The following is a 25,442-nucleotide window of genomic DNA, read 5'->3' as shown; positions in this document are numbered from 1 at the left end:
ATCGGTTCTGGCACCTCTATTATTCTCTCTGTACATGTTACCCCAGGGAACTATCATGAGTAGATTTGGTGTCTCTTATCACTGTTACGCGGATGACACCCAAATCTACATACCAATAAAACACAAAGACAGCCAAGGACTTGAGAGATTAGATGCATGTCTTCATGAACTTAAACTGTGGCTTGCTTACAAATAATTTCATCCTATTGAATGATGATAAAACCCAAATCATTCTATTTGGCCCAAATGAGCTCTCTAACGGTAATTGTACCGACCTAGGAACCCTCACACCACACCTTACAACCAACGTTAAAAATTTGGGGTTTTATCTTGACAGCAGTCTTAAATTAAATAAACAAATTAATAGCACAGTCAGCTCTAGCTATTATCATCTTCGCCGGCTAGCCAAAGTTAAAACATTTTTAAGTAGAGACAGCTTTGAGACAGTCATTCATGCTTTCATTTCCACAAGATTGTACTTCTGCAACTCACAATATGTCCGGCTCACTCAGTCTACAATTTCTCGGAGTCAAATGGTCCAAAACGCGGCTGGCCGTTTGCTCACCGGCTGCCGTAAACCAGTGGCGGATGCAGAACGTGACAGATGGGTGGGCCTGGATTAAGTCGAGGTGGGCCTGAATCTAGGGTCTAGTAGGCTATATTTATGGAGATGAGAAATAAAAACCGCACTGTACAGCTATGATCAGCTGTTCGGGCCGAGCTTTGGAAGTTGTTAATACGGAAAGACCGATGCTGACCGGTTGGTTTTTGTCAAATGACCTTGCGGCACTCTCTGAAAAGTTGAGATGTTTTTCATCTCGCCGCGACATATAGGCGCGTCTGGAAAAACGAGCGCGCTGCAGCCTGCACCACATGCGTATGGCAAGCAGTGTTGCCAGATTGGAAATGTCCAATTATCGTACCAGAAGTTCAAAATGATCGTATTTGGAAGAACATTATCGTACACGACGTAAACGTGCAGAATACAGCTATTTATCCCAACATGTAGGATTAGATGGAGTAGTGTTGACGTGCGGGCCGGACGACACGTGTGGTGCCTGTGTGTGTGTGTGTGTGTACGTGCTTGCGTGCAGACAGGTGAGCCTCCAAAATGATTCTGGGTCAGAGAGAGAAGCGGTAGGATGTGTGTTTGGACGAACGACTGAAAACTCTGAAATTATCGTACATTATGGGATTTTTTTCATTATTGATCGTACATCGTACAGAGGTAAAAATTATCGTACAAATACGATAATTATCGTACATCTGGCAACACTGATGGCAAGCTAAAGTATTCATAAAGCATGCGGGACGCGCGATTTGCCATAAAAGCAGAAATTTGTGGTTTTTGCATTAAAAAAATAAATAATAATGTATGAAACTTTATTGTAAAGTGTTACCGGAATTACAACTGGAAAATTTGCAAGATGTGTCTCGAACGAAGGGATTAAGGGACTGTCTGAGGTGCTGAAATAAAAAACAGTGAACTTGAAACCGAGAGTTGTTTTTATTTTCTTGTTACAAAAATCCTTCAGAGGCATAAAACACCAGCAGACAGAAACAATATCATTTAAATAGCAGATCACACGTCGAGGACGCACGTTTTGATGCAAAAAACGTGCGTTTCTGACGCGCTTTTTCCGTGACCACAGAGCGCACGCTAAGAACGCGCTCTTTTATGACAAATCATTCAGTCCCTTGGCATTCAAAACGCATGCGTTTGACGAGTCAATCAGATGCCTGACCACGTCTTTCACGACCGCGTCGCTTCCATTATGAGCGCGTACATCTGAAATAACAAACTTGAGCGTGCAAAAGACGCGATATGTGAACGTCTTTGTCTTTCCAAGACACGGTGTTCATGTGAACAATGAGCCTCGTCCCTTCTCCTTGCAAGGGTGTCAAAGTCTGGACAAAATATGTACAGTGACATGATATAACTGCCAGATTCAAACTGCGCGTTCGCGCGTTGGCTGGCGCTGAGCCAGAGATGGACGCGCTCAGGCTTGTCATATATCATATAAAGTGTTCGGCAGGCCGTATATGGCCAAACTTAATTCATTATTATTATTATTAAAATTAAAATTTTAAATTTCGTTTTTATTAATCTGATTGGGTGGGCCACCTGTCAATAGGGTGGGCCCGCCCGCCCATAAATCCGCGCCTGCCGTAAACGTGATCATATTACCCCAATACTGCGCTCTCTACACTGGCCTCCAGTCCGAAATTAAATTGATTTTAAAATCTTAACTTTCACCTACAATGCCAATAGTAATCAAGCCCCCAAATATCTCTCTGACTTTGTCGTGCCTCACAATCCACCCAGATCGCTTCGGTCTAGAGATCAACATCTTATGTCCGTCCATCAATCTGGCTTACGATATAGAGGTGATCTAGCTTTTGTAGTGGCTGGCCCTTAAGTTGTGGAACAACCTGCCACTACATGTTAGAACTGCTTCCACATTAACTGAATTCAAATCCATGCTTAAAACTCATCTTTTCTCTTGTGCTTTCAATTCTTCGTAGCTCTGCTGTGCTTATTGTCTTAATATCTTTATTTTAATTTTTCTAGAAAAAAAAAATGCTTCCTGTTTTTCTTTCATGTACAGCACTTCGGCCAACCAAGGTTGATTTTAAATGTGCTTTATAGATAAAATTTGATTGAATTTGCTTGATTGATTGTTGATTTCTGTTAATTTCTAATTTTCTTTTGCTGTATATTTGCCATGTTTTGATCTGTTTTCCAGTTGTATTGTTCTCCAGGCAGGGAAATTAATTTTTATAATTTTATTTTGTCATCATTATTTGAGTAAATGGTCCTTATAAACATTAGTTGTCATGACAATAGCATCTATCATATTTTTTTTAGCACTGAATGTTTTGGGTGGGTTTTTGGAGAGCTTTTGGGCAGGAAATGTTAACCCAATCTGGCAACACTGCTCAAGTGACACTGAAGACTTTGCCATCACAGTAATAAATTACATCTTAAAATATATTAAAAAAGAACACAGTTATCAATATTACTGTTTTTGCTGTATTTTTGATAAAAACAAATGCAACCTTAGTGCGCACCAGAGACTACTTTCAAAAATATTAATAAATCTTTCCAACCCCCAACTTTTAAACAGTAGTGTATGTGACGTGCCTCTAGGCCCGTCCCACTGAGGTAATTAATGTGAAACACCTGCAGAGTACTATAAAAGGTAATGGTTCTCTGACTTTAGGTGGCTTCGGTTACCCTCTGTTTTTCTGTTATTTTGGGTTGCTGTTTTATTAATTTATTATTTGTTTGCTTCATGTATTAGTTTAGTTTGGGAGTTTATGGTAGCAGGCCTGTGGTTTTGGAGCGTGTACTTTGTGTTTTCGTTAATGTTCCGAGCGGAATGTTTTCTCTTATTTAGTTATCAGTTGCAAACGTTACTTTTGTTAATGAACACTTTTTGACTTGCTTTTGTTCTCGTTGCCTCCCTCATTTGTCGCGGTTAAGAGCCGGCCGTGACATGTATGACACCCATCAAACAGTTGAAAACTGTCAACTGCAGCTAAAGAATCCGGTCAACAACAGAGATATTAAAATTAAACTTAAAACACTAAGAGCAGAAACCATACCTTCTCCCACAAGCGTGGATTTGGTGTAAAGTGCATGAAGTTGCCGTGTGAAGAGAGAACTCTTGTTAGTGCTGGAGGCTTTGATAGCTGAAGTTTCCATCTGCTTCACTACACCTACCTAAGAAATGAGACATGAAAACACTCTTACACTGACCAAAATCACAGAAGATAAAAAATAAAATGGGGTGTTGTTAGATAAATATACTTATTTCTACATGACAAATTTGCAGTATATTATAATTAGGAGAATATCAGTGACCTTGTAGCCCTGAGAGACCAGTCGGCGAACATGCACAAACAAGCGATGAGTAGGGATGCTGGCAGTCATGAAGTTATGGTCCAGATGACAAGTGATATTGAGTTCCTTTGCAGCGATCTATAAAAAAATGTGGTAGGAAAAATGCCATTACATTAAAGAATAGTTCACCCAAAAATGAAAATTGTGCATCAAGCAAACACGCTTGAACTTTAGTTCATCATATTTAATGAGTTCTACGTATATGCGTTAATTAAATTGGTTTATCATATAAAGCGATTGTGTCTCTTCAGAAGATTTGAATTAAACCGCACAATTTATATATATTGCTTTTATGATCTCTTAATGAACATTTTGTAGCTTCAAATATTTGGTGGAATGGCCTTTCAATTGAGGGTAAGATATACATATATATATATATATATATATATATATATATATACACCCTTTAGTAGCGTGATGCATCACCCAATGTCTGATAATTGTGATGGGTTGCTCGCTCTAGTACTTACCTCTGCATCCTCACCAAAGAACCTGTACTTATAGCCACACTCAACGCAAAGCACTGTGTCCACATGTTGCTTCTTGATCTCCATGTACTGTTCTTCTAGAGGAGTATATATGGTCTTGGTTCTCCTGTTGGAAACACCAGGCTCTTCTGAACTTTTCCTGATCGCAGTATTCTTAGAAAACTGACTAAAGGAAAACTCCTGGAAACAGAAAGAGGAAAAACATCTTGATTGAATGGCAAGCATTTGTGTCTTCAGTTCATTACTCTGACAATGTGATTAGTTGAGCCTTTTGTATTTTCATTTCTACACAAATCAAGTAGTTTATAAATATGTAATCTGCAATTAAAGAAGTTGAGACAAAGAACACTTTTTCAGTGGGCAACTCTGAAACGAGTATTGCTTATAAAATCAAACCTGTTTAATTTTACAAGGCTCTTCTTTGACCTCTTCCACCAACTCAGATGAGCTATTTTTCATGATAATATCGTGTTGCTGCATGGCAGAGGTCTCAGCTTTTCCAGAGATTGAAGGCTCCACCTTCATCTTTATACCCTGATCGGAGACTTGGATCTCTGAATTCCCTGGGCAGCTGAAATCTTTAAGCCTTGTCAGGGTGGCATGACTGACACTGGCTCTGGGAGATACAATCTTATCTATTGCACATAAGAGAGAATTAATGGAAAAGGGAATGTTTGGAAATGTAAACAGATATTTCCAACTGACACATTACAGCAAAATATATAAATAACTGGCTTATAAAATGTCTGGTTGAAAATACTAACATGCCTAAGACTTTTAAACAGTACTTTATATTTACCTGCACATATATACACTATCAAGTTTAGGACATCCATCCATTAAATAACCTCTTCTAAATTAGAACAGGTTGTTTATATATTTCATAGCTTTTATAGAGTTACATTACAAATGTAGAATTTCCTAATTTAAAACTGTTTTTTTAAACAAACCATGAACCTTTCTGACATAAACATAGCTACAAAAATAAAAAGTATAGAAAAAAAAATCGAAAAAAAATATTTAAGGCGGGTCAGTAAAAAATAACTTATTGATGAGGTCTGCTTAGTGTGAATGCCAGAAAATACATTTTTACATGTTATGAGATCAGCATAAACAAGCAGTCTCAGTACATCTTATGCTGATCTTGTATTGTACTTATTTTTTATACCATACACACCAAAACATTTCCGTTTTGAACATTGTTGTTTAGTGAAGCGTGTTTTAAAAGCATAGCTTTTATTGATTTTAAATCTTATGAGATCAGTATAAACAAGCTGCTCTACAGGAAAATGTGCAATGCAGTTAAACAAATCAGCTGACAACAACAAAAACTCCAATAAACCTAATGAAAAGAATGCCATGCATGGTGCATATGTCCTTACTGGTGCTTGGGGTCAGCATGCACTCTTCATCTTTCTCCTCCTCCACATCGTGAGAGAGTTTGGGTCGTTTCCCTGAGGACATTCCTCCATCACATAACCTCTTCTAAAACAGAACAGGTTTACATTTCAGTCGGTGCTGCTTTGAAACAGCAAAAGCTTCGTGCATGCGATGCATATTGTTGATATGGCTCTATTGTATGATTGGAGTGCAGATTCCTTACAAAGTAAACAAGCTGTCTGTTCTGATCCTTACCTTTCCTCTGCCCCCATGGCGTCGGTCTTGGCAGTTAATCCCGGGTCGGTCAATTGGTTGAGATTGATCGCTTGCACTTGTGAAGAATCTGCTGATAGTTGTCTGAGTGCTGGACTTTTTGGAGGATTTGGATGCAAGCACGCGTTTGACACTTGTATGCATTTTACAGCATTGTCTGATTATTAACACACGGCCTGCAAGACTTACTTTGTTGTTTGAATACAGGCCGAAACTCTGATGATTAAAAATAGTCTCCTAAGAAGAGACTACTACAGCTGATCATGTTGGCGCGCGGGTGATTTCCCATTCTCGCGCACGCGAATTTACTGCTGTACTGCAGAGGGTGAAAGATGCGCTTCATATGCGCAAGTCCCTGCTGTATTGCAGCGGGGGAAAGCGGCGTTAGATATGCGCAGTCCACGATTTGTAATCACAAATTAACATAATACTGATTTAAAGGGATAGTTCACCCAAAAAGAAAAATTCTGTCATCATTCATTTACCCTTATGTTGTTCCAAACCTGTATGTGTTTCTTTCTTCTGTTGAACTACAAAGAAGATATTTTGAAGAATGTCGGTAGCCAGACAGTTGATGGTCGCCATTGACTTCCTTAGTAGGAAAAACATACTATGGAAGTCAATGGCGACCATCAACTGTCTGGTTACCGACATTCTTCAAAATATGTTCTTTGTAGTTCAACAGAAGAAAGAAGCGCATACAAGGTTGGAACAACATACATTTGTTTGGTTATATCATCGCAAAATGTAGGCTAAACTATGTTTTCGACCAGCTCTACTCTGACAAATGTGACTATGAGACAGGAACATATGAAGATATTATAAATATTAACAATCTAAATTTTTATTTATTTAATCAGGGTTTTTTTATTTAACACATTTATTTAAAAAAAATGCTGCACCTCTTTATCTCTAAACTTGTCCATGCACCCTGGGGCCTAGGCCCTTCCAATCCCTTGCGACAGCCCCACAGTCTCTGGACACCAGTTTAAAAAAAAAAAAAAAATTCTGCCATAAGTGACATTTCACTGTTTGTCTGTACCCATCATGCATCTGCTAAATGTAAAAGGTTTATCTCACCAGCATTATTAACTAAAACTATTAAAATATTATTTATTATTAATATATATTTTCATTTTCTGTAATTGAAATAAAGCTGAAAAAAAGTATAGACATATAAGATGAAAAACTTAAATTAAATCTATACAGAAAATTAATATAAGTAAAAATATTTAAATATTTAAAAAACTAATAACAGGGTTCCCACACCTTGGTTAACCTCAAATTCAAGGACCTTTCAAGAGCTTTCCAGGTCCAATACCCTCAAATTCAAGGACTTAATATGGGAACACATTTCAAGTGAGAGCAAGGTTACATCGTGTTACCTTGTGAGATACATTGTTACAGTTTTCATGTGTCAAACACAACTATGCAAAAAAGCATTTTTTGCATTTATTTATCATATTACAGAGATCTGATATTCTATTTGTCGTATTTCTGTTTTGCATAAAACTGAATAATATTTGGTACATCCTATACTGTACTGTATACTAAAATGATCTGATATTAACGTTTGCATGGATTTTATTGAAAAGAGCTTAGGCTCATGTAACCAGAAGTTTTCATATATTTGAATATGCTTTTGAAGGAGCAGTTCACTTTCAAATGAAAATCAGCCCATGATTTACTCACCCTCAAGCCATCCAAGGTGTATATGGCTTTCTTCTTTCAGACGAAAAGAATCGGAGTTATATTAATTAACACCCTGACGCTTCCAAGCTTTATAATGGCAGTGGATTGCAACCATCAGATTGAAGCTCAAAAAAGTGCATCTATCCATCATAATAGTGCTTCAAACACGGCTCCGGGGGGTAAATAACGGCCTTCTGAAGCAAAGGGATGAGTTTTTGTAAGAAAAATATTCACATTTAACACGCTACAAAGAAAAATTCTAGCTTCCGGCCAAACGAACATATGCAGTCTACTTACGCAAAGCGCAACTTGTGACGTCAGAAGTAGCGTAGTTGGTCATGGCGTAGCTTAAATATCAGCAGTACGTTTGCATTATTACGCATTACTGTCACATTACTTACCGTCAATCGGAAGATAGTTTTTACTTTATAACGCTTTAAATATGAATATTTTTCCTACACGAACACATCGCTTCGCTTCAAAAGGCCTTTATTAAACCCCGTAGAGCCGTGTGGAGCACTTTTATGATGAATAGATGCACTTTCATGGACTTCAAAACAGAAACATCCATTCACTGCCACTATAAAGCTGGGAAGAACCAGGACATTTTTTAATATAACTCCGATTGTATTCGTCTGAAAGAAGATGAAGTCACATACACCTCATTGACTGAACATATTTGGGTTAGTATGCATAGGCCACGAAGTGTTGGCGAAATAACACATTAGTGGACCGGAGGGAATAATATGGATTTTTTTACAGAAGACTTCTTGCACAAAATAAATTCAAGCACTGTATCTACAGGTCCTTCTCAAAAAATTAGCATATTGTGATAAAGTTCATTATTTTCCATAATGCAATGATAAAAATTAAACTTTTATATATTTTAGATTCATTGCACACCAACTGAAATATTTCAGGTCTTTTATTGTTTTAATACTGATGATTTTGGCATACAGCTCATGAAAACCCAAAATTCCTATCTCAAAAAATTAGCATATCATGAAAAGGTTCTCTAAACGCGCTATTAACCTAATCATCGGAATCAACTAATTAACTCTAAACACCTGCAAAAGATTCCTGAGGCTTTTAAAAACTCCCAGCCTGTTTCATTACTCAAAAATGCAATCATGGGTAAGACTGCCGACCTGACTGCTGTCCAGAAGGCCATCATTGACACCCTCAAGCAAGAGGGTAAGACACAGAAAGAAATTTCTGAACAAATAGGCTGTTCCCAGAGTGCTGTATCAAGGCACCTCAGTGGGAAGTCTGTGGGAAGGAAAAGGTGAGGCAAAAAACGCTGCACAACGAGAAGAATTGACCGGACCCTGAGGAAGATTGTGGAGAAGGACCGATTCCAGACCTTGGGGGACCTGCGGAAGCAGTGGACTGAGTCTGGAGTAGAAACATCCAGAGCCACCGTGCACAGGCGTGTGCAGGAAATGGGCTACAGGTGCCGCATTCCCCAGGTCAAGCCACTTCTGAACCAGAAACAGCGGCAGAAGCGCCTGACCTGGGCTACAGAGAAGCAGCACTGGACTGTTGCTCAGTGGTCCAAAGTACTTTTTTCGGATGAAAGCAAATTTTGCATGTCATTCGGAAATCAAGGTGCCAGAGTCTGGAGGAAGACTGGGGAGAAGGAAATGCCAAAATGCCTGAAGTCCAGTGTCAAGTACCCACAGTCAGTGATGGTCTGGGGTGCCATGTCAGCTGCTGGTGTTGGTCCACTGTGTTTTATCAAGGGCAGGGTCAATGCAGCTAGCTATCAGGAGATTTTGGAGCACTTCATGCTTCCATCTGCTGAAAAGCTTTATGGAGATGAAGATTTCATTTTTCAGCACGACCTGGCACCTGCTCACAGTATCAAAACCACTGGTAAATGGTTTACTGACCATGGTATTACTGTGCTCAATTGGCCTGCCAACTCTCCTGACCTGAACCCCATAGAGAATCTGTGGGATATTGTGAAGAGAAAGTTGAGAGACGCAAGACCCAACACTCTGGATGAGCTTAAGGCCGCTATCGAAGCATCCTGGGCCTCCATAACACATCAGCAGTGCCACAGGCTGATTGCCTCCATGCCACGCCGCATTGAAGCAGTCATTTCTGCAAAAGGATTCCCGACCAAGTATTGAGTGCATAACTGAACATAATTATTTGAAGGTTGACTTTTTTTGTATTAAAAACACTTCTTTTATTGATAGGAATTTTGGGTTTTCATGAGCTGTATGCCAAAATCATCAGTATTAAAACAATAAAAGACCTGAAATATTTCAGTTGGTGTGCAATGAATCTAAAATATATGAAAGTTTAATTTGTATCAGTACATTATGGAAAATAATGAACTTTATCACAATATGCTATTTTTTTGAGAAGGACCTGTATGTATGTTTATTTTCAAAAACTTTCCAGGGCCTTGACATTTTTTTTCCAGATCCACAAACTTTCAAGGATTTCAAGGACCCGTGGGAACCCTGTAATAAATATGATAAAAGCACATAACAAAATTGCTAAAATTTACTATTAAAACGGAAATCTAAAATGAAAATTGCCTATAATTCAAAATTAAAAAAACTAAAGAACATACATAATACTAAAATAACACCGCCAGCGACTTTCGCTGTATGTCGCTAGTCTCTGTACTGTGAAGTCACTTATTTTGTGGGCGCTGTAGTGCTGTCACTATGATGTTATTGGTAGACTTCACATCTGGCCATATCTATACAAAATACCATCACAAGTGATATATACAACTATATCATTTTAATTTGACTAGGAATTAGGCTCAAAAGAAACAGTATGCTGTTGGGATAATGTTTTTCTATTACCACAGCAATATTCAGAGGATTAAATCATTTACTAGATTAATGATCGATCAATCAACAAATTAAACTCACTCACACTGTCATAAATTACTAAAACGTCATTCGAATTTGACAAATAATACATTTTCTTGTCCCTAATAGTTAACATAATGCAAGGTTTTGCAATGTTTATTTTTAAATTGCTAATGTGGGACTATAAATGGTGGAGGGGAAATACATTAGGCTTTGGTGCATGCAAAAGACATTTGGCTACTTCTGAACTATGGTGACTTTACTGCAACATGCAGAGAATAGTAATAATTATTAGAAAAAGCAGGGATTTCAAAACTTTTTTTTAATTATTTGTCATGAAAGACTTTTCAACAATTGGATTGAGAAAAGTTACATTTCAGCTCACCGACAGTGGGGGCTCTATGTGAAATTGTACACGGAGCAAGGACACAAAAGTAAAATGGTAACACAAGAGCACCAGACCTTCAAGACATGACATCATAACCTCTGTAACCTGATCACCTTTTTTAAATGAGGGAGAAAAAAATCTGACACTTTTTAAAGGAATAGTTCACTTAAAAATGAAAATTCTGTCATCATTTACTCACACAGTTACAGTTGTTTCAAACCTGTATGAGTTTCTTTCTGCTGCTGAACACAAAAGAAGATATTGTGAAGAATGTCGGTAACCAAACAGTTGATGGACCCCACTGACTTCCATAGTAGGAAAAAAATTACTATGGAAGTCAATGGAGTCCACAAACTGTTTGGTTACTGACATTCTTAAAAATCTCTTTTTTGTGTTCAGCAGCAGAAGAAAAATTCATACAGGTTTAGAACAACTCGAGGGTGAGTAAATGATGACAGAATTTTCATTTTTAAGTGAACTATTCCTTCAAGGTGTTGACATTAAAAAAATTACAATTCAGTTTCCAAAATGACACATTTCAACCAAATAAGCATTTCTAAATAGTAAATGAATGACCATCAAACATTTTAAAATACTGAAATCATATATGACTTTCTACTTTACAGAGCTTACCCATGATGAAACCAAAATTAAATTCAAATTTAAAAAAAGATATGATATGAAAGCGCACATCAAATACTCATATATTACAAATGCATCATGATACTGAAACCTGTTGTTGTTCTGTTGAGGCAACAAAAAAGAAATTGAATTGCATAGAAGCCTTTACTCTCGTGTCATCCAAAACAATATAATCTACCACTCTTAATACATAAAACAAAAGTATGTCCTTAAGATAATGGAGACAGTCTGATTTCCAATGCTGAATGTGTTAAACATAATCTTTAAGTACATTAGAAGCCACTCAGACAGTGAAGTGAACATAGTGTACCATTTTTGTAATAGGTGAGGTTTTCTAAAATGGTATTGACATACAGTAATCTCTATACGGATGGTTTCATGATTGACTATATTTGGCCTCAAAATAAATAAATCACACACGGATAAAAAGTTTTCATTTAAAGAGTAGGTTTTTAGATATATTCATAGAGTTCTCTGATAATGCAATCACTAAGCTACTGTTATTTGTATTGATAAAGTAGGCTTACTATAGCAGATATTTGCCCGGTATGGCTAAGAAACCCCTGAGCACACACTTCACACCAACACAATTCAAATATTGAATGAAAACACTCCACGCTTGACCCAAAAAAAAAAAAAAAAGCATATTCCATTCTCTAATTCACACAATTGTCTATGAATCTAAAATTGGTTTCTGGTATGACCGCATTTGTGTAATATATTTATCAGAGACAAATCGAAATGTAAGGGAAAAAATGCATAACAGAACCATTTCAAAAAAATTATCTTGATTCTGACTGGAAACTTAACCATTTCTTTTATAAATCCGAATGCCTGAATTTCACCTTAGACAGGGAATTTCAAAATGATTTAAAATAAAAGAGTACATCAGAATGTTGTGTGAATTCAGTCTGAATTTCCTGTGCAAAAACTAGTAAGTGCACTGTAAAAAGTGACATAAGAGAACTGCGATCACACTAAGCACATAATTCATACTTGTCATTAAACACAACCGACTTACACATACTGTAGAAACGGATGTACTATAGTAGAACCAATTCATTAAAAAAAAAGTCATTTTATTTTAGTTAGTACAAACTAAAATAGTCCAGCCTCCATTAACGTTAAACGTGTGCAGGGATGTGAGTGAGATCAGCTTGATCATGATGACATTGGATAAAACGATACTGTAATACTTCAACTTGAAAACCCCTGATGCAGGAGCTACTGAGAGCAAACGAAGTTAAAGATCCACTACTCATGTATACCAGCTTTGTTCTAAACCGACAGAATCAGAACGGACTCGCATCCGTTTGGACAGATTCCAGCTGAATAGTTGGTTTATAGATCAGAAGAATGAAAGAGATAAGAGGAACAAAGGGATCAGGTTAGATTTCAATATCTATTACGTATCTATGGGACTGCAAATTGCTATTGCGTAACATCCACAACATCACAGAAACATGTGTAGTGTTAAATAAACCACAAAGCTTGAATGCCTTTCAAACTGCTGGTGCTTGCTTTCCCTTCTAACGTACGTTCAGTTTATGTTTTTGGAAGGAACTTACATAATAAAGATTTAGGTTTTAAAACGATAATAAAAATAACTGAATACGCATTGTTTATCTCCCTGTAGTATCATTCAGTTATGACAAATGTACCATGTGAAGTGTCAAATAATTTGGTTGTGATTTGATCTTTGAGCACAAGAAACATTCAAAAGTGTTTCTTGAGATGTTTTTTCGGGGGGGGGGGGGGGGTGTTTTGTGTACAATTGTACAATTCTATAGAGAAATTATATAAAATAAAGCATGTGCTTAAATTAATTCAAACAAAGCTTATTAAAACATAAAAAACTAAATAAGGAAGTTAGCAATTTATCATTAAGTTACTGCTTATATTGTTTTTGTACAAGTGTTGTGTGGAGTTATAAATAGATATTTTCCTCTGTATAACGGTGTGAAATGTCATTATTGTATTTTTACATTCATCTTCTGTGACTTTACTTAAAACAACAGTTATACACATAAACACGCACGCGCACACGCGCACACACACACACACAGACACACACAGACACACACACACACACTCTTCTCTTATAAATGTTTGACCTTTTCCCCTATTCTGTGGTTCCGGCTGCTCCAGAGATGACGTGTGCTTTACGTGCGGTTGAGTGTCTGGAAGATTCTGGAGATCTGGAGCATGACGGGACCTGTCTCAGGGTCGTTCATCCACTGCGTGCTGTTCAACGGGTTCTCCAGCATGTCCTCAAACGCTGCAAAGCCAAGAAAAACATGCCTCAGCCACATCCAACCAACAACTGGCACAGACTGTACTGCACCTAATTGAAAATACAGTTTAAAGGTGCACTACTGTAAATACAGTAGCTTGTTTTGCTGAATGATTCAACGATGGTCTTGGATTTCAAAGCAAAAAGTATTTAATCACATTAAAGCTACAATACATTTAATACAAAATAACAAAATCCTATAAATGAGAGTGTTTGTGTCTTTACTTTATGCACTTTGATAAACCTACAATAATAATCTATATTTTAAAGCAGTCAGCGGGAAATTATATGCATGCATATATATATATATATATATATATTAGTGCTGGGCAACGATTAATCGCAACCAAAATAAAAGTTTGTGTTTACATAATATATGTGTGTGTACTGTGTATAATTATTTTGTATCTATATATTTAAGAAATATTTGCATGTATATGCTGCATATATATTTATACATAATTTATATATACATATTTTATATATGAATAAAAAAAATCTTAAATATATACATGCATACAGTATATGTGTATTTATATATACAAAATAATTATACACAGTACACACACATATATTGTGTTGCAACTTAAGCAAACACGTACATCTAAGTGAACGAGAGGAAGGGAAGTTAGCGAGGGAAGGGCTTAAAAAATTGCACTTAAACGCATCCAAGGTCTGAGAGTAGCTTGACGCTGTAAGTAAATTGTCGAGGGAGGGAGAAATATTGACCATGGATCATGTTAAATGGCAAACCTGTAAAAACAACAATAAAAAAAATATGGCTATGAGGGCCAAAAGTTACAGTGTAGCTTTAAATATTTGAACAAATTAAAATAATAATAATAAATATAACTGCAAAAGGCAATGGCCTATATATCCTGCATATCTTTGGATTGGTGGAAACTGGAGCACATGGAGGAAACTAGGGATGCACCGATACCAGTATCGGTATCGGTATCGGGCCCGATACCAAGCTCATGTACTTGTACTCGTACTCGTAAAAATACCCCGATACCAAAGACCGATACCTCACGGATATCCTTAGCTTATATTTCTTAATTCTTATGAACACTCTTCCTGCAGTTATAGTGTTGCTAGATTTAATAGTACACTCTAATATTTCACTTTACACTTTCGGCTGTGATTACATTGTTACTCAGTGTTATGTTAAACATTTGTTCTGTGATTTCTTTGGCACTTTATGACAAATTTGATTGTCTTGTTGTCTGTGATTTCTTTAGCACTTTGACAACTTTGTGACAGGCAGGTAAAAATTACATTCATTATGTCCTTTGTTTTGCCTTTTGGAGGTTATTGGACACTGTGAAATTTGGGCTTTGAAAATTTGTGATAAGCACAATAAGAATGATTTATTTTTTTAAGTTTATTTAAGTTGTTGAAAATAAAGATGCTGATATGTTCATTAGTCTCATTGTGTTGTTCTTAGAAAATTGCCACATAAAACGAGAACCCCCCCCCCCCGTACAACAGGCATCGGTATCGGTATCGGCGAGTACCAGGAAAAAAATATCGGTACTCGTACTCGACCCTTAAAAAGTGGTATCGGCGCATCCCTAGAGGAAACCCATTTATAACATGAGGAGAAAATGCAAACTCCCCACAGAAATGCATCCTGGCACAGCTGAAGTCCAAACAGGCACCTTTTTGCTGTACTTTCATAACACATATAGTGTACAAAAACAAGCAGATACTGTTTAGTGCACTATATGTGTGCATGTTATTTTAGTTCGCAATCAATCCATCAGAGGTTGTATTAATACCTGAACAAATTATAATACAGTAATAGGCAAATGCAAAAGAACAAATTGTCATATTAATGAAGACAACATGTTAAAAGTAAATGTAAATAAATTCTTGGGGTGCTGGTGTGAGATTATACTGTAAGTATAATGTACTGTACACTTATCTAGTGTGTCTTTATAGAAATATTATAGTATATGTTATCTTCGAGGCAGCTTAGTAAATGGAGCAACCAGACAGAACTGAAAGAGAAGGGACCAAGAGGTCACTTGCAGAGCTTTTTGCCTTAAAAATGGACATTTTGTCCAGACATTAGCCATGTTTTCTGCATTTCAATGATTAGGTCCTCTTTGTGAGAGTGCTAGAAAGGAAGCCACTTCTGAGCAACTCCAACATAATTCTAGAGATTGTGAAACCCATGTGTCAAAAGCTGAAAGGTTTTGGAAGTAACTGCAATGGTCTGATGAAGTGAAACTTGAGCACTCTGGCTTAGAAGCAAAGCGCTATGTTTACCACAAACCACACAGAGCCCAACACCCAGATAACGTCATCTTGCCATCAAGCATGGTGGTGGCAGCACTGGCTAAATGGATGGAGCCAAATAAAGACTAGAAATCCTTGAAATGTTTTGATCAGCCAGAAACATCTTTTTTTTCAACAGTAAAGAACACAGCAGAAACTAGAAGAAAATTAATTTGAAGGGGTAAAAAATTAAGATAATTCGACAACATCTGTGGTTTGACTATAAAACATGAACTGTGAACAATTTTATAGTTCACAGACATTCTTCTTGAATTGACATGTTGAGGCAAACCTTTGTAAATTAAACATCAGTAACACTTTATTTGTATGGTCATCTTTAGACATTCTGTTGACTAGAAGTAAGGGTGCACCTATATGTCATCTAACTTGCATTACAGTATTAGAATACTGTCTGCTTACACTTCATTTAGATGGTTTATTGTGACATTCTACTAAATATACGCAACTTTGCAACTATGTCAACCTATTCCACTAACCCAAACCCCCTAATCTATTAACCCTACCCTTAAAGGGTTAGTTCACCCAAAAATGAAAATTCTGTCAGTATTGACTCTCCCTCATGTTGTTCCAACCCCGTAAGACCTTCGTTCATCCTCGGAACAGGAATTAAGATATTTTTGATTAAATCTGAGAGCTGGATCACTCCTCCATAGGCTTCTTAAGGGATTGAAACTTGTTCCAAATTTCCAAACTTGTTAAAATAGTCCGAGTGACTAAAGTGACTAAATTCATTATTATTGTTTGTTTTTGCGCACAAAAAGTATTATCGTCGTTTGATAAACTTAAGATTGAGCCACTTTAGTCACTTGGACTATTTTAACGATGTCTTTAATAACTTTTCGGGGCCGGCAAGTTCCAATCCCTTCGAAGCCTATGGAGGAGTGATCCAGCTCTCAGATTTAATCAAAAATATCTTAATTCGTGTTCCGAAGATGAACGAAGGTCTTACGGGGTTGGAACAACATGTGGTTGAGTAAATACTAACAGAATTTTCATTTCTGGGTGAACTATCCATTTAACAATCTACAAATGCTCAACTAATATTCTAAATGAGAGTTAGTTTGACATGTAGATGCAACGTTACTTGTAGTCAACAGAATGTCTAAAGCGAATATCAAAATAAATTGCAACCAAAACATTTCAAAAGAAGAAGAGGATTTGAGTATAGAGTAGGGATGCGCTCAAAGCCTAAATCCAAATAATAAACAATACATTCTACGGAGCCTCTAAAAGGACATGGTTAAGCTGGATGCGTTTGTTGGTTACATTGCAACACATCATAATTTCACTTATCACGTGAGGATAGTTAGGATAGATGACTGACAGGACAATGTCGGGGGATATGGTGTGCAACAGATCCTGAGCGTCATTGACAAATATTTTATCTTGTAAAATGTGTGGTCAGTACCGCCGCTCCCAATACACTGAGTACGCGTAATCACGAATTCGAAAGTGAAAGAAAAAAGCCAGCGTGCATTTAAAAGCGATTTCAACATCCAGTATATCGATAGCCGCTCCCTGATGCCCACAAATTATTTACAATATAATTACCCAACTATATAATTGTGAGAAAACGCCAATCCATTGAAATATAAATTTTTCCCATCACCATGTCCCTTTAGTGACTCAGTAGAATGCGTCATTTCCTTTTCCGAACATAGTATTTGGCTTCAGGCACATCCTTAGTATAGAGGGAGAGACGTCACCTAGAAGAGTCTTGGGATTTGTGAGACCAAGCTGTACGACGGGGTTTTCCAGAATGGCCTGAAACAGTGGACTGTTGGTATCAATGCCCTTGTCCAGATCCTCAGGGGTGGGCTTTCTGTCACCTAGCAGCCATTCACACTGTGTGGGAACAGAGGTTTTACATTGAAAAAAGTTACATCTTAATTAGTATCTTAAATTAGAAGTTAGTATCTCAATTGGCTGGTGAAATAACACAATATACATGACTTTATATATGATCCTCTGAATGTTTACATACAGCTGCATCCTGTTGATTATTATTGACACGGAGGGCGTCAACCACCTCCTTCTCATCGAATCCCATCTCCATCAGCGCAATCACTGCCTGCTCACAAACACACAGACGAGACAATGTACTATACCGCAGCAACACAGAAGCAGCTATTTTATGTGAATTACTGCAGGCTTTACAAAGATCCTGAATAAGACATTAAATTCTGAAGTGGCTGTTAACATAGTATGTCAGTTTATCAGGAAACTTGTAATGTTTGGGTTTGAAAAGGAACAATTCTTCTTCTGTTTCTCATGACACCCACATGACACTCACCCGTGAGTCAGGCCTGAACTCTCTTTTCCTTCTGATCCTTTTAAAGATCTCTGTCAGTTCGTCCTGTTTGGCCTCCTCTATGCTGGCCTGGGATGAAAGACGAGCACGGGCTCCTAAAACTGTAGCGGAAAGACCAGGGGCAGGTGCTGGTGCTGGGACGGGGGCTGGGGCTGCAGCGGCTGCTGCCCCTGGCGTGTCCTGTCCCGGCAGAGGTGTGTCAACCATGGGGTCATCTACATGCTCAATCAGCCACTCCATAGCCTGGGTCACAGACATGCTACAGAAAGACGGATTAGTTGTAAGTGACTCTGATTTAATCCACTGAGAGCTGGGACACATTGATGATGTTGTTCAGCACTAAACTCAAAACATCATGTTTAAACATTTTATCACATGTTCATATAACAATTTAAATGACACTGAATTGGGCAGTGGGGTACTAAGTAATTTTTGGCCAATGTGACTTTATCCTGCCAGCTAGATATGTTAAAATAGAGTACAATTAAGTTAAATTGTAATAATAGGTCCTAGAGTTGTCAAAAAGTATCGACTTTGGTACCAAGTCGGTACTGAAATGTAAAAAATGTGACCCTCTGATTGTCCATTGTTCTCACGCACTCATCGGATATGTCTGTGATTGGCTATAATGATCAGCGCTTTAAAAACATGTTGTAAATATGCATAAATGACGCTCTTCACCGAGCGCTTACACAGATACAGACGGGAGCGTTTGAAAGCAGGCTCTCTCTCAGGACCGGTCCACTGATAGACGGCTACTTGTGCTTTCAAACACACCCAATCCCGTTTTTTAAAACACTTTCCTTTCAAACACTTCCCTGTGCTCTCAAACGCTCCCGTGCGTTGATCATTGTAGGCAATCACAGACATATCCGATGAATGCGTAAACACAATGGCCAATCAGAGCGTTTATGATTCCGCTCAACAGCGCTCAAAGCGTCACAATTTTAAAATTTCAGTACCGACTTAGTAACGAATTCAGTACTTTTTGACAACTCTAATAGGTGCATTCACACCATGTCCTAATTACCATAATTACGAGATTTCAACTTTTAAAAAGTGTTCATATCCTTGTAGAGCTCGTAATTACATCTTGGTCGCTGTAGATTCATTTAGGCGTTGATAGTGGTGCCAGGAAACGCATAATTCCCAGTCAGAGGACGTGAACAACTCCGAATATAACGTCGCGGGTTGTCAGCTCGAGACTACGTAATTGCGAAATGGCATGAACTCAGCAAATATTACACAATATTACTGCTTAACTGTATTTTTGATCAAATAAAAGCAGCCTTGGTGAGCATAAGAGACTTCTTTACAAAACACAACCCCAAACTTTTGAATGGTAGCGTATTTCACAACCACAGCTGAGAGCACTCACTGATTTAAGCGCAGAGCCTTCACAGCACGACTCTCAGGGAAACCCATCTCAGTCAGCTGCTGCAGGGCCGTTTCATCCACACGGTCCTCATCGTCCTCATCCAGCATAGCTGCCAGAGAGGAAAGATAGGAAGATTATTCACTCACCATAATTTGATAAGATTGCAAAATAATTTACTCCTGCACATTGGCCTCCGTGGTCATGAAATGATTAATAAAACAATTATAAAAACAATTAGGTTACTAACTCCATGCAAATATACATATATATATATATATATATATATATATATACCGTATGTATGGTACAGCAATGTCGCTCTATAGCACTTCAAATAATACCATGATATGGAATGTTCAAAAATATATGCTGCGTCCGAAATCACATACTGTACAGTAGATACTACAGTTGGTTTGAAACTTACTTCAAGACCGTTAAAATATTATGTTGCATATAGTATGAATGAAATTCAGATGTACTACATCCGCCATGTGGTCATTGTGATAGAGCACCAGTTGCATCCCCTCACTTCCATTGAAAATCCTCTCCCATGGCCTTATGGGATAGTAAAGTGTTCATCGAATGTGTACTTCAGAATCTTTCCGTAAGTACTAGGTCATCTGGGTACTTTTCGCCAACTGTTTTAAGAATACTATGAATTGGGACATACTACTCAGCTAACATAATGTTTTCCACCTACTATATAGCATGGAAGTAGGCATTTTCAGACGCAGCGATTGAATTACAATGGTAGATGCCTGAAAAGCATGTTAATAGCATGAAAAGCAATGATTTATTTAATCAGAAAATAGATTTATTGATTTAATCCATTCAGGTGTCTATCCATACATACATCCATAGCTTACCATTGGCCTTTTTGAAGAGCTCAACGGCATCTGGATTCATTGCCAGCAGCTTCTGAGCCACCTCAATAAGCGAGACCAGAATCTTCCTCAGCTCTGTCTGAAACTGACAGGGGGGAAAAAAATCGTAACATTTAAAACAATATATTATAAACATAAGCAGTGCAATGCAAAAAATTAAAAACGAACAGACTGCAAGTACCCACATCTCTGATGTTGTGCTGAGTTACAGTACGGTCAGTGTTACGAGTGGACAGGTTTGCTGTGGCTTTGAGGATGGCTTCCTTATCTGGCGCTTTGTTCTCTTGCTTTTTCTGTCAACAAGAATAAAAACTGGTTAATTTTGCAATCACACATCTTAGAAGTGTAAAAGAATAGGATGCATTAAGAATTGTTCACCCAAAAAATGAAAACTGTCACCAGATACCTTCTCTTCAGAAGATATGTCTGCCATTTTTGGTGGAGCCAGTGGAGGTCTTTTCTTTATCAATAATAAGCAATCTAGAAAACAAACAATAAAAAATAAGGGTTTGTGTCTCTTAGAATTTTAGGTTACACTTTGTTTTAAGTTGACATAGTTACATTGTACTAACTCGAAAAAGTACTGGGTAATATTAATGTATGTCCTCACTTTAGTTATGGTTAGATTTCGGGTTAGTTGCTTTGTAATTATGCAGAATTTACTATTATTTCTATAGTACGTACATGTAGTAACGTGTAACTACACCACCTTAAAATAAAGTGTTCGCGAATTTTAAATACAAAGAACAGGCAAAATACTAAATGTTATACTCTAGATTAGTGGTTCTCAGCCAATGTGCTCTAAGATATTATAAAATTTTTTTTAAAATAAGACAAAACAACCATTAAATAAAAAAATCTAAAATCTAAATTGATTCTTATTTTAATTCCCATTGTCTTGAAAAACGTGGATATATGAGGTAGTCTCATTTTAAATGTTTGCTTTCTATGCAAAAGTCATGTACAGTAAAACCTAATAAAACTCTACAGGCTTGTTGTAAGGAATATACTTTTACATAAATCATACTTTTAAAAGTCCTTACACTTTGACTATTGTCAAAAAGGTTGAGAATCACTTTCTAGATGCACCAGAATTGTTCATTACCTTTATCTTTAAGATTTTCCTCAGCAACTGTTTTAGATTCGGTGAGAATTCTCTCAGTGGCAGCATGAATGAGTTTGTGATGTGTAAGAGTTTTAGGATCCTCTAGACTTCCGTGGACATACTGTAGGAGACAAAAATATAGATTAAGTAAAAAAAGACTTAAATAGCATTGTGCGTTCTGCAGTGTCTAAAAAAAAATTGTTTAGAGGGCATTTATTTTAGGTTAATCCTAAAAAAATAATATATAGGCTAGGCTACACTACCATTCAGTTTGGGGTCAGTAAAGCTTTTTTAAAAGAAATTAATACTTTTACTCAGCAAGGATACATTAAATTGATCAAAAGTGGCAGTAAAGGCATTTATGATGTTACAAAAACAATCGGTTTCAAATAAATGTTCTTTTGATCTTTCTATTCATCAAAGAATCCAGAAAGAAATCACAGATTCCACAATAAGATTGAACAGCAACTGTTTTTAACATTGAAAACAATAAGAAATGTTTCTTGAGCAGCAAATCAGCATATTAGAATGATTTCTGAAGGATCATGTGACAGTGACACTGAGAAATAAAATAAATTATTTACTAACTAAACATACTCAACTAAAATAGAAAACAGTTATTTTAAATTGTAATAATATTTCACAATATTACTGGATCAAATTAATGCAGCCTTGTGGAGCATAAGAGAAGAAACTTCTTTCAAAAACACTTGTAGTGTTACTCCACAAAAATCACATACAGGTCCTTCTCAAAAAATTAGCATTTTGTGAAAAAGTTCATTATTTTCCATAAAGTAATGATAAAAATTAAACTTTCATATATTATAGATTCATTTTCTAACCAACTGAAATATTTCAGGTCTTTTATTGTTTTAATACTGATGATTTTGGCATACAGCTCATGAAAACCCAAAATTCCTATCTCAAAAAATTAGCATATCATGAAAAGGTTCTCTAAACGCGCTATTAACCTAATCATCTGAATCAACTAATTAACTCTAAACACCTGCAAAAGATTCCTGAGGCTTTTAAAAACTCCCAGCCTGTTTCATTACTCAAAACCGCAATCATGGGTAAGACTGCCGACCTGACTGCTGTCCAGAAGGCCATCATTGACACCCTCAAGCAAGAGGGTAAGACACAGAAAGAAATTTCTGAACAAATATGCTGTTCCCAGAGTGCTGTATCAAGGCACCTCAGTGGGAAGTCTGTGGGAAGGAAAAGGTGAGGCAAAAAACGCTGCACAACGAGAAGAGGTGACCGGACCCTGAGGAAGATTGTGGAGAAGGACCGATTCCAGACCTTGGGGGACCTGCGGAAGCAGTGGACTGAGTCTGGAGTAGAAACATCCAGAGCCACCGTGCACAGGCGTGTGCAGGAAATGCGCTACAGGTGCCGCATTCCCCAGGTCAGGCCACTTTTGAACCAGAAACAGCGGCAGAAGCGCCTGACCTGGGCTACAGAGAAGCAGCACTGGACTGTTGCTCAGTGGTCCAAAGTACTTTTTTCGAATGAAAGCAAATTTTGCATGTCATTCGGAAATCAAGGTGCCAGAGTCTGGAGGAAGACTGGGGAGAAGGAAATGCCAAAATGCCTGAAGTCCAGTGTCAAGTACCCACAGTCAGTGATGGTCTGGGGTGCCATGTCAGCTGCTGGTGTTGGTCCACTGTGTTTTATCAAGGGCAGGGTCAATGCAGCTAGCTATCAGGAGATTTTGGAGCACTTCATGCTTCCATCTGCTGAAAAGCTTTATGGAGATGAAGATTTCATTTTTCAGCACGACCTGGCACCTGCTCACAGTACCAAAACCACTGGTAAATGGTTTACTGACCATGGTATTACTGTGCTCAATTGGCCTGCCAACTCTCCTGACCTGAACCCCATAGAGAATCTGTGGGATATTGTGAAGAGAAAGTTGAGAGACGCAAGACCCAACACTCTGGATGAGCTTAAGGCCGCAATCGAAGCATCCTGGGCCTCCATAACACCTCAGCAGTGCCACAGGCTGATTGCCTCCATGCCACGCCGCAGTGAAGCAGTCATTTCTGCAAAAGGATTCCCGACCAAGTATTGAGTGCATAACTGAACATAATTATTTGGAAGGTTGACTTTTTTGTATAAAAAACACTTATTTTATTGGTCGGATGAAATATGCTAATTTTTTGAGATAGGAATTTTGGGTTTTCATGAGCTGTATTCCAAAATCATCAATATTAAAACAATTAAAGACCTGAAATATTTCAGTTGGTGTGCAATGAGTCTAAAATATATGAAAGTTTAATTTTTATCATTACATTATAGAAAAATAATGAACTTTATCACAATATGCTATTTTTTTGAGAAGGACCTGTATTTACAGGTGAGCATGCCCCCCTCCCCAAATCCACACCACCACTCTAACATGGTGGTCCAGTACTGTGCTACCATGGTACAGTTAATTTCAATTGTTACCATGGTATACCGATATACACCTTGGTACTGAATAATTAATGTATCCTGCTTTTTACATGATACTCCAAAGTACGTCAAAGAACACACTGGTATTGGCATGATGTAGGCTAAGTATGTCCATAAAACTTGGTATTATCGTGCCATTATGCACAGGGTAACCCTAACACCATGGTACTTTTCAGCACAAACTACATATTGAAGCTTAAACCAGGCTTGACTAACAGTACAGTCTATGTGGTAATGCCACATGCTAAAGTGCTTACAAAAACGAATCCACAACCTTCAAACCATCTAGTTTAAAGATCAAATTCTCATAGAATATATAAAAATGTGTAAAGGTACGTTCATCTGAACAGATGTGTGTACACTACAGTACTTCACAGATATATTGTGAACAAAAAGAGGTTGTCAACAAGTCAAAGTCAGCTGTACACTGTTAGTCAACCAGAGTGACAGTTGTAGTTACAGTCCAGCCACAGAGAAGGAGGTGACGGGCCAGCTTGCTAAATTATAAATAGTACCGTCGACTCGTCTGCAAGTTACTAAAAATACTTGGCAATGACTCTGAAAATCTAGCGGGCCTGTCCTGTCCGGGTTGGCTAACAGTGCCGGCTAACAGTGACAGCTAACCGATGGCAGACCTACATGCTTCAAGCATTTCTCCTTTAGTTTCTCTATAGTGGTGTCTTCCGTGACTTCCTCCAGCCACTCAGTGCCCTCCATAGTACAGACATGGACCTTCAGGACTTTGCCTGCAAAGATCTTCTCCTCCTGCACGAACATTGTAGCAGCCGAGGCGGCAGCAGGACTGCAGCTTTCACCGCTGAAGACGCTCCGCGAGCCCGCTGTCTACAGTCCGGAAAGCCGCCCTGTTCCACGCTTAAATCTGCCCTGGCAACAGACACTAGCTCACGGTCTCATTCGAACATTTTCATACCGTCCGATCTGTACTGCCGCCCTCTTAGAAGGACTAATATTTTCCGATGGGGCAGATAGGGTTCCTCACTCTCACAACAGCAGCAGAAGACGCTTGCTCCGTTGACACCTGCGATGCGTGTCGAGAGCGACAGCAATCGGTACATCGGGACAGTGCAGCAGTGCGCATGCGT

At 37.8% G+C, this 25,442-nt stretch overlaps 2 protein-coding genes across 5 annotated transcripts in view; both read right to left on the bottom strand.

The window, feature by feature from the left end:
- Positions 1-6,405, bottom strand: part of msh3 (mutS homolog 3 (E. coli)) — an 84,601-nt gene extending 78,196 nt beyond the window's left edge. The window contains exons 1-6 of one of the 3 annotated variants that reach the window (XM_077231704.1): positions 6,031-6,405; positions 5,778-5,880; positions 4,792-5,030; positions 4,378-4,575; positions 3,869-3,985; positions 3,610-3,727 (exon numbers count right to left, since the gene is read on the bottom strand). In XM_077231704.1, the coding sequence (XP_077087819.1) occupies positions 3,610-3,727; positions 3,869-3,985; positions 4,378-4,575; positions 4,792-5,030; positions 5,778-5,880; positions 6,031-6,192 (937 nt within the window). In that variant the 5' untranslated portion in view covers positions 6,193-6,405. Of the gene's footprint in view, positions 1-3,609; positions 3,728-3,868; positions 3,986-4,377; positions 4,576-4,791; positions 5,031-5,777; positions 5,881-6,030 lie in introns of those variants that run through there. The other 2 variants (XM_077231705.1, XM_077231706.1) reach the window with 2 other exon arrangements.
- A 4,479-nt stretch (positions 6,406-10,884) lies between these two features.
- Positions 10,885-25,442, bottom strand: ubac1 (UBA domain containing 1). Of its 2 annotated transcripts, XR_013204167.1 has the most exons (11): positions 24,979-25,429; positions 21,883-22,003; positions 21,184-21,257; positions 20,963-21,070; positions 20,760-20,862; positions 19,894-20,002; positions 18,498-18,774; positions 18,189-18,275; positions 17,911-18,049; positions 11,465-13,885; positions 10,885-11,130 (listed from the first exon to the last, which is right to left on the bottom strand). XR_013204167.1 is itself a non-coding variant. In XM_077231678.1 (10 exons), exons 1-10 carry the CDS (start codon positions 25,114-25,116, stop codon positions 13,770-13,772), a joined length of 1,272 nt encoding a protein of 423 aa, XP_077087793.1. In that variant the 5' UTR covers positions 25,117-25,442; the 3' UTR covers positions 10,885-13,769. The 2 variants fall into 2 exon arrangements, 1 of the variants encoding a protein (XP_077087793.1); XM_077231678.1 differs by having other exon boundaries at positions 10,885-13,885; positions 24,979-25,442.

The sequence above is a fragment of the Siphateles boraxobius genome, unplaced genomic scaffold (genome assembly GCF_051911475.1).
Source record: "Siphateles boraxobius isolate OS27281-9 unplaced genomic scaffold, OSU_SipBor_1 16, whole genome shotgun sequence".
Classification (NCBI taxonomy): Eukaryota; Metazoa; Chordata; class Actinopteri; order Cypriniformes; family Leuciscidae; genus Siphateles; species Siphateles boraxobius.
Note: the sequence above shows the minus strand (reverse complement) of the source record. Positions and strands in the feature narration are given on the sequence as shown.

Excerpts from the sequence above, each read along its gene's own strand:
- ubac1 (XM_077231678.1), bottom strand. The coding sequence starts at position 25,116 with ATGTTCGTGCAGGAGGAGAAGATCTTTGCAGGCAAAGTCCTGAAGGTC. Across the intron at positions 18,775-19,893 it reads AAGGCTCTGCGCTTAAATCA|CATGTCTGTGACCCAGGCTA; the intron begins GTGAGTGCTCTC and ends GTCTTTCTGTAG. Across the intron at positions 18,276-18,497 it reads AGTTCAGGCCTGACTCACGG|GCAGTGATTGCGCTGATGGA; the intron begins GTGAGTGTCATG and ends GTTTGTGAGCAG.